The sequence below is a fragment of the Acartia tonsa genome, chromosome 6 (assembly GCF_053477335.1).
Source record: "Acartia tonsa isolate MP-2025a chromosome 6, ASM5347733v1, whole genome shotgun sequence".
In the NCBI taxonomy this organism is placed as follows: domain Eukaryota; kingdom Metazoa; phylum Arthropoda; class Copepoda; order Calanoida; family Acartiidae; genus Acartia; species Acartia tonsa.
Genome location: NC_137265.1, coordinates 10,425,529 through 10,435,126, shown reverse-complemented (window position 1 = coordinate 10,435,126; position 9,598 = coordinate 10,425,529). Strand labels below are relative to the sequence as shown.

The 9,598-nt window shown below is 33.9% G+C and overlaps 1 protein-coding gene across 1 annotated transcript; it reads left to right on the top strand.

Annotated features, from left to right (window-relative positions):
* Positions 1 to 2,523: 2,523 nt before the first annotated feature.
* On the top strand, positions 2,524 to 8,988 carry LOC145321787 (troponin C, isotype gamma-like). Its single transcript, XM_080163405.1, has 3 exons — positions 2,524 to 2,774; positions 7,386 to 7,742; positions 7,965 to 8,988. Exons 2-3 carry the CDS (start codon positions 7,408 to 7,410, stop codon positions 8,149 to 8,151), a joined length of 522 nt encoding a protein of 173 aa, XP_080019531.1. The 5' UTR covers positions 2,524 to 2,774; positions 7,386 to 7,407; the 3' UTR covers positions 8,152 to 8,988.
* Positions 8,989 to 9,598: the final 610 nt, after the last annotated feature.

Below are 9,598 nucleotides of genomic sequence, written 5' to 3'. Positions count from 1 at the left end.
TACATAGTTACTTTAACAATAAACATAATGTTTTAATAAGCACATAACAATATTCAATCACATACAGTTTACCATGATTAGGCTAGCGTTACCCATATAAGGTATTATATTGGTAAGGATAGGCTAATAAATACGTAAAAACATATAAAAAGTGCCTTAGGGCTAGCTAGAGTAATTGTATCTCGTGCCTGAGTTACGCGCGATAATTACCATGGCATGTCAATCAAATATTCAGATCCAACTTTTATATGGTGTAAAATTTATAGTAAACATAGGTAAGTGGACTAGATGCGAAGCATTTCTGTGAAAGTCTTGTTCGTACGTTCAAAGAATTTTGAAATTTGGGGATCGCATCTCCAACAATGATACCTAAAGAATTATAACCTAATTTTCATTAACTCAAAACTTTGGGTACTTTTATCGAATTTTAAATGGTTAGGTCCAGACTTGTACTGTAAGCAATTAGTTTTAATCTACAGAAGGGATAATTTTGTTTATCACCATTACTCGTACAGCAATTTATCATCTGTTGTCTTATCCCTTTAGATCCCTGTGTTCGAGTTGTTTTTCTTCGTAGTTTTCTTATATAACATGATCATTTACAAAATTTTCCTTAAAACGTCTTAAATTTCCGCCATATGTACATACTGAGTCAATTAGTGGCTGTGAAACACAAAAAAGTAATAATTAATGCTCGGCCAGCAGTATACTTAATTTAATTTAGAGACACAACAGTAAGACAAATTTTATAAATATATTCCAAAATACTTTTAAAATCAAGGTAAAACAAAGATGACCGCATCCGCAAGAGCAATGCCCGAATCGAACATTTAATGATAAACAAATATGTATATGAACAAAATTGCTTTTAATTTAAAAAAAAAACAAGGCAGGTTTTAGGCTATATTACATACATTTGGGCGGGTTATACAACACCCCCCCCCCCCTCCCCCTGAGTAAGGTTGAAACCACAAATTCAGAAAAAAAATAAAAATAGCTAAAAAATTACTAACATCAGACCTCAAGTAAAGTTTGAATTAAAAATTGAAATAACCATTCCGTAATTACTGTCACAGTTATCCGTCATGTACTGACGACATACAGCATAAAACCACCTAAATTATAGAAAATCTTGACATCTGAAAAAGAGTACATAATTTAAATCAGAGACTGTTAAAAATGGGGGGAAGTTATTTGTCCACGGGGAGGACAAGGAAAAAAGTATAAAGAGAAAATAATGAAAAAGAGTAGTAACATAACAGATACAGTAGGACAAAATAATTTGGGACATTTTTACAATTTTGTAATGCATATATTTATGTTTTTATTCAAATTATTAATCTATTCTTTGCTTTCCAAATAAAATTAATGATTTATACATTATTTATTATTGTATGTATTTTTAATTGGTTAGGCTTTCAAAAGACCAAATTTTATGAGAAAGTTTTAAGGTTAAAGGAAATTTTTACTTTTATTAGAAGAAATAATTCATGATTGAGTAGTTCCTCTCAAAGATAATAGAATTTGTTATCACTTTGATTTGTCTAAAATTCTGTAAAATTACGGTAAAAACACATGAAAAAGGACAAGGGCGTTCCCACGAGAGCTTTTCTCCTTCACCTTCCCCCCCCGTACCCCCTTTCAGTCTCTTATCAATTTCTTTCTTTACCTAACCCCCACCCCATCAGACCCAAATTTTCTTTCCCCCTTTTATAGGTGTACCTTTTTTATGAACTAAATTTGACAGAGAGGGGTGGAGAAAGAAATTTTTACCTGAGCAGGACGAGGCCTCGGGAAGGGAAGGAGGGGTAGGGGAATTGAGGTTGGAAGGAAGGGGCAGGGGAGTGAAGGGAGTGGCAGGTGAATGGAGGTTGGGGGAAGCTGTTATAGTTGTGTATGGAAAATATGGCCGGTCAAATTAATACAAAAGATGCGACCTGTATGAGTACACTTCGGGTGGGACAGGTATTCTGAAGAAAAAAGTAATAAATTCAGATAAAGTTCAATGTTAAGGGGTTAATATCCTTAAAAGTCATAAAAATATCAGGTTTTAAAATCTTTGCTACAGCTGTCATTATATTTACAAAGAATATGTTATTATTACAATAGCATGGTATATATTGGTTTATAAAAGCAATTATATTAATGAAAGACAAAAGATTCCGTTATTATAATGAAATATATTTCTTTTATGATTATATGATAATAATATATCAGCCATAATCATTTTTGTTTATTGCCATATTGTCGACTAAAACCTTAATAATTTAAAAAATAAAAAAAATCTTTTTATCATATCATTTTTATTTTTAGAAAACTATTCCTTAATAATGTGGAAATACATTAAGTATATACAATTCAATATATCTATATGTATTTAAACTTTGTATTCTTTTCAGGGGAGCCCGCAGGTGTGACATGGAGGTTAGGTAATCACGGGGCGGGGCTTCAGGGTCTTAGAGAGATGGGGGGAGGGGGGCATAAGGTAAAATATTGTAGTATTTAAAAAATATTTCTACCTGTAGGTAAGAGGGGGAGGGGGGATGGGTTAATTGTGTTTGTGTGTCTTTTTTTCTTTTAATTTGTATGCATGGGTCAAAGTGAATTTGTGTGTGTGTGTGTGTGTGTGTGTGTGTGTGTGTGTGGTGACACGGTCAGAGTGTGTACTCACGGCAGTTCAGTGTTGAGTGGGTGACACTAGGCTCCTGACAGACACAGGCTCCAGATACAGGCCTCCAGCCCTCCAGTAGTAGTTGTAGTAGGGTAGTAACAAGGTAACTAAACATATGCTAGTGGTGCAGCTTCTCTACAATTAGGGTTTGTCTGTTTGTCCAAACGAAACAGATCTAAATAAAGATGATAAGGAATAAAAGAACCATCTTATTGGTTTCAAACAAAGTTTGTACAATGATGACATCATCTGTGTTAAGTAGCAGCCGAGAAAATCACGTTTACGCCTAAATGTATTGAGGGACACTTATAATTATAGAGCAGTTTTGCTTTTTTAAAAACTGAATTATAAATGTAGGAATTATATGGCAATATATAATAAAAGATATTTTACAATGAAATAGCCTTTTTATTAGAAGGTAAATCCATTTTTATTATTTTGTACATAGAAAAAGTGATTCTAAGGATAAGGGCGCCATATTATAAGCAAAGGTTGTCCCTAAAAGTAAGTACTTAATTAGTTTTATATCATTACTTATATTAGAGTATATTTAGCGTCTAAGTCCCTTGTGGACTTTAAGGGCACTGAGGGAAAGGTGGGGGGTGGACGTACCACATTCCATTTTAGTTTTAAACACATAAAAGTGAAGGCGATTTATCTTAGGAGATACCTTCCCTCCCCCAAAATAGTATTAAACCTGTACTGTACCTAAGCTTCACTGCAAAGGAGAATCATATCGGTCCAGTGCAGCGGTAAGTGATGTCTTAAGCTACAGACACACAGACAGACATCCTAATAATTTTATACAAGGATTTTTTTATTTATTATTGTTCGGTCGAGTGCAGGGATTGAATAATCCGCCAAACAATAAAAAAAGTTAAATTAAATTTAGTGATATTTTTCTGGTACGAAAAGTTTAATTCAATCTTTCAACTAAGATAAATCAGACAAAGTACATATGTAAATTACATAATAAGGTACAATAATAAAGAAAACAATGATTATTATAATTTTCCTGGTAACAGTTAGATCCAGAAACCAATCATTGTGCATAAATGAAATATAAGTTATTCTTGTAATGGAGGGATGGAAAATTGGTCTGTAAATTACTTTGGAACCCAAATTTTTTAATTCATTGGCTGAAACCAACCAATATAGATTTAACAAAAGTGCCCAAAGTTTTTAGGCCATCAAATGAAGGAACGATTGCATAAAACTTTGGGTATAAGTATAATTTACAGTCCAATGTTCTCTTCCCCCCTGAAAAAAAATAGCTCTAGCAATATACAGTTGGGAATTGTATATTATTATTCGTAAATCTAGCTGGGTAGAACAAGACACAATAAAATATATTAGAAAATTATTCGTGGATATAGCTGGGTAGCGCAAGGCACAATGAAATATATTGGAAAATTATTCATGGATCTAGCTGGGTAGGGCAAGGCACAATGAAATATATTGGAAAATTATTCGTGGATCTAGCTGGGTAGGGCAAGGCACAATGAAATATATTGGAAAATTATTCGTGGATCTAGCTGGGTAGCGCAAGGCACAATGAAATATATTGGAAAATTATTCGTGGATCTAGCTGGGTAGCGCAAGGCACAATGAAATATGTTGGAAAATTATTCGTGGATCTGGCTGGGTAGGGCAAGGCACAATGAAATATGTTGGAAAATTATTCGTGGATCTAGCTGGGTAGGGCAAGGCACAATGAAATATGTTGAAAAATTATTCGTGGATCTAGCTGGGTAGGGCAAGGCACAATGAAATATGTTAGAAAATTATTCGTGGATCTAGCTGGGTAGGGCAAGGCACAATGAAATATGTTGGAAAATTATTCGTGGATCTAGTTGGGTAGGGCAAGGCACAATGAAATATATTGAAACATTATTCGTGGATCTAACTGGGTAGGGCAAGGCACAATGAAATATATTGAAAAAATATTCGTGGATCTAGCTGGGTAGGGCAAGGCACAATGAAATATATTGAAAAATTATTCGTGGATCTAGCTGGGTTGGGCAAGGCAAGGCACAATGAAATATGTTGGGAAATTATTCGTGGATCTAGCTGGGTAGGGCAAGGCACAATGAAATATATTTGAAAATTATTCGTGGATCTAACTGGGGTAGGGCAAGGCACAATGAAATATGTTGGAAAATTAGGAATTTTAGAAATATTTTAATGATGGAAACAAATTATAGTTGTGTCACAGATATTTTAAAACATTATAATACAAGGCAGGGAAGGAGGGGGGGGAGGGGACAATGTAGTGTAAATTATACTGTTCTCCAACGTTTTATAAACACACTCTTTTATTTGTTGGCTCAATAACTTTTTTTTATCATAATTATCGTATATAAAGTACTTTTAGTAAATCCTTATTTTGTTTGGTGATCAGTGTTCAAATTATTCCATCAAACTTTTTATATAGAAGGGGGAATTTTGTTTGTTATAATTTAGGGTTCAATACATCGTTCATTGTCTTATCCCTTTAGATCCCTGAATACAAGGACAAAATGGTCCATAGCGAGACAATATAATCCTATTATATAAAGTAGTAAGCGTTTTTGTCTCTCCCGAAGGATCTCGCTAACCGCTGAACCGATATTGTTCTCCTTTACAATGAAGCTTCTTATAGGTCCTGGGAAGATGTAAACTATTTTTTGGGAGGGTGTCTTCATCCCCCTCCCCGCCCCCCCCCCCCCAAAAAAAAAGTTTTTTTACTCTTTTAAAACCCAAATTTAAAATGAGATGAGGTCGAGCGTTGAGTGCCCCTAGAGGCTAGTGATATTATATTTAAATACTTATGATGATATAACAACGACACAATTTTTGGACAGGGGGAGTGCAGTGAAAATCAGACAATTTAAAAACTTTTATATACTATGTGTCCCTACAGGCTTCAAGGGGCACATGAGAGAAAGGGGGATTGGAAAAGTTTTCCCCTCAACTTTCAATTTCAGTTTTAAAAAGGGAAAGAAAAAAATTTATTTTTTGAAGGGGGGAATCGTTTTTTAGGGGCGATTTCTCCGAGGAGGGTGTTGATATCCTCCCCAAAAATAGTTATAAACCTTCCCAGGACCTATGAGAAACTACATTGTAAAGGAGAACCATATCGGTTCAGAGGCTACCGATCTCCATCTGTACAGACAGACAGACAAGGACCCTGTTACTTTTATAAAATGATGGAAATTAAAAAATGATTCTTGAGAATTTTTTATTTTCAATTATCATATTCCTTTTGTCCCCTTAGATAAAATAAAAATTGTGCAAAATGCTATTTAGTAAAAAGGTTTGTAATTTATGTGAATACAAATATGCAAGAACAATGTCATTAAACTAGTTATATTATATGTGTTCAAGTTTAGCCAATAAAAATAAACAAGGAAAAAATGTTCATTATTAGCGCAGCAACAATCTTAATAGAATAGTAGTTATTTATTGCATCGTATTATAGATAGCTTTCCGCAGATATTGAAATTTTAAAGATCAAACCATTTTTGTTAGCCGCGAAGGCAAGGACAAAGAAAACTGGTATTAATTATAAGATTTTTAATTTAGTATTCTATGGGAAATTATCTTAAATGCGAGGCTATACATGATTTTTCAATATGGCTGGGAACTGCTTTTTATCCAGTGGATTTTATTCGGTTTCGGAGCCATGCTGGACTATTTATGCTAATTAAAGGATACTAACTGCTAATAAACTAGAACAATTTTATTAATAAATAGCGTAGCACTATTAAAGTTATTTAACTAGTCTTATTTTATGTTCTAGTTAGTTTAGTTTAGAAAAATATGTTCTAAATACTAATAAGCAAAAATTATTAAACAAGTATTAAGTAAAAAAAGCATAAGTAAGCTAAATAGTTAACTGATAAATATTAATAATTTACTCAGCAACTTTCTTGATTCTATCCCGAGAAAATTGACTGACATACTTACAGAGTTATAGAGTAGCTACATTAATAAAATACAAGGACACTTATACACTCAATTGTAGTGTAGCAGCTCTCTTAATTTATTTATTTGTGTATAATAGAAAAGGGCAGTTTAAAGTGCAATTTATTCTAAAATTAAAAGTTAAAGTCAAATATAATTTGGATGGGCTAAATTCTTGTAAATCAGGTTATTTAAGGGATAAGACATATAACGCTAAATTGAATAACACCCCGATTATAATAAACAAAATTAGCTGCTCTGTAGATCAAAATTATTGTTTGAAAAGTTTGGACACTACTAAACAAAATTCATCTAATGGCCTGTTCCTCCCTATTAAAAAATTCAATATTTAACTTTTAAGATTTAAATTTCTTTTAGAATAGTATATATTTAAGTTTTGTTTGCACATAAGATCTTAAAAATGGCTATCCTCTCCTTACACAATAATATTCTAATACCTACATTCTTTTTATAAAAGTAAACCTTTAATATCTTTAACCAGTCAAATGCGTTGTTTTAGTCAAGATGCATTAAATATTGATAAAATTAATCAGAATTGATGCATTTAGTTTTTTAAACAATTAGATCTCAAAAACGACAAAATAATATTCATGATAACATGTGTCAACCCTATTTTTTCGGCTCTGGTAATGATTTTAAAAGGAAAAAGATCATCATAAAAGAAAATTTAGAGGGTGAATTTTGTCAGATTATCATAAATAATGTCATTAAAAAAGACCTAATTATTTAAATTATGTTTCTGTTTCAGGTAAAAACCAGGACAGACCAAAATGGCAGGCAAACCCGATCCCTATGCTGGCATTGACTTTGACGAGATCAACGAGGCCACCGCTCTGGAGCCAGATGAGATCAAGTGTCTCAAGACCTGCTTCGACCTGTTCGACGCCAAGAAGCAGGACTTCTTGTCTGCCGACGACCTGGACGAGATCCTGCGCGCCATGGGCTTCAGACCCAGCAAGGAGGAGCTGATGGACATCCTGCAGGAGATTGACGAGGACGGCTCCGGTGAGATTGAGTTTGCCGAGTTCTGCCAGCTGTGCGCCAAGTTCTTGGTGGAGGACCCTGACATTGACACCATGAAGAGAGAGCTTAAGGATGCTTTTAGGTAATAATATTTCATCTAATAAAAAACTATATGCTCATTTTTTCTCTGTCTGTTCTTTAATTTTGTAAATGTCTAAAAATTTTATGATATTTCTTTAAAGGAAGTATGATGTGTTTCATTGGCAAGTGTTTTAGTATTACTTTTTGTAAATAATGTTGTTTAATTCTTTCATTTATGATTACAGATATCTATACAATAGATTAAATTGTGTTATTATTCTAGAATCTATGACAAGAAGGGCGAGGGCTTCATCACCATGGACACCCTGCGCGGACTCATCTCCGAGTTGCTGGCCCCTCTCTCTGACGAGGAGTTAGACGGTATCATTGAGGAGCTGGACGAGGATGGTTCTGGCACCATGGACTTTGATGAGTTCTGCGAGATGATGATGTCTGCCCCTCAGTCATAAGCTGGCCGTAACAGCTAGTATACCTGTCCAACATACGTGGGCTGGCCGTCGCAGCTGGTTTACCTGTCCAACAGCTAGTATACCTGTCAAACATTCATAAGCTGGCCGACACAGCTAGAATACCTGCCTAACATTCATAAGCTGGCCGTAACAGCTAGTATACCTGCCTTTAATTGATATTATTATTATATAATACTAGTTCAATAATACTGGCTTTGCTTTTTGCAGACTAGTATCTGTTTCATCTCTCTCTTTTGATATTTAGAGGTTGAAAATAACATACTACAAAGACTTAAAGACTTTTTATAATTACACCAAATACTCGGATCTATATCAGCACCAAAAAAAAAATAGTTGAAATCAATCTGTTTAATAAGAAACAAGACAAATGTCAATGATATTCCAAGTGAAAATAGTTTTATAACTGCTCCCCCTTGTTATTTTTGTACTGTCCCTGGTTCTGCGTGTTGTTATACCTCTACCTCTGTGCTCCCCCTCCCCCCCCCCACGCCCCTATGGTGGCGCCCCTCTGGCCTGCCTTCTATCATGTCACTTCCCAAAACCCTTTTGTGTCCCTTTGCCTTCCTCTTGTGTCCTCTCTAGGGCCAGACGGAAGGTAAGGATTTTTTCGCGGGCTTTTTTGAAATCCACCTGGATTTTCAAAAAAAAGGCGCGAAAATATTTATATATGTTATGTGCAATTGTATTAATATCATTATAATATATTATTATTATTATTATCGTAATTTTAACACTGAACACCAAATATATTTTTTATAATTGTGATTATTATAATTATTACAGAGTTATCAGGAAATATACATGTAAGTTACCTAAGCTAAATTATTACTTTCATTCAAAAATTTCATCATTGTAAAAATCAGATATTGATAGATAGACATCCTGTTACTTTTGTGAGAGGATTATGTGACTAAGACCCTCTGGGTGGGGGAGTGGATTGTTTGCCCACCAACTTAAATCCTAGCTTTAAAAGAGACATACTTTTGGCAGGGTGAATATTCTTTAAAAGGGTGTATAGACCCTTCTTTAAAATAGATGAAAACCTTCCCGTGACCTAATAGAAGCTGTGTTGTAATACTAATCCTTATGGATCTAAGGGTTCGAGAGATCTTTTAGCACAGAAACCAGAGAAAACATCATGTAAATTTAGTATATTTAGGATTTATGTCCTGCTTGGACAAAATAGTGACATTTTAGTGGTTAAAAAGTTTTTTTAAAAAGTGTCTGTACGAAGAATTTAAAATGTAGAAGACAACAAAAAAGCAGTAAAATATAGTTGACTAAAAACAGAAATAGGTTAATAAAATTATTTAAATCTATCTGTTAAAACAAGGGCAACAAAATCCATAGTTACTAATTCGGCGAGGAATATAAAAAATGGAAAAGAATAATTAGATATGTGTGTGTATGTTTGTGTATGCTTGTC

Coding starts and splice junctions, on each gene's coding strand:
- LOC145321787 (XM_080163405.1), top strand. CDS start 7,408: ATGGCAGGCAAACCCGATCCCTATGCTGGCATTGACTTTGACGAGATC. Junction 7,743..7,964: donor GAGCTTAAGGATGCTTTTAG/GTAATAATATTT, acceptor TTATTATTCTAG/AATCTATGACAAGAAGGGCG.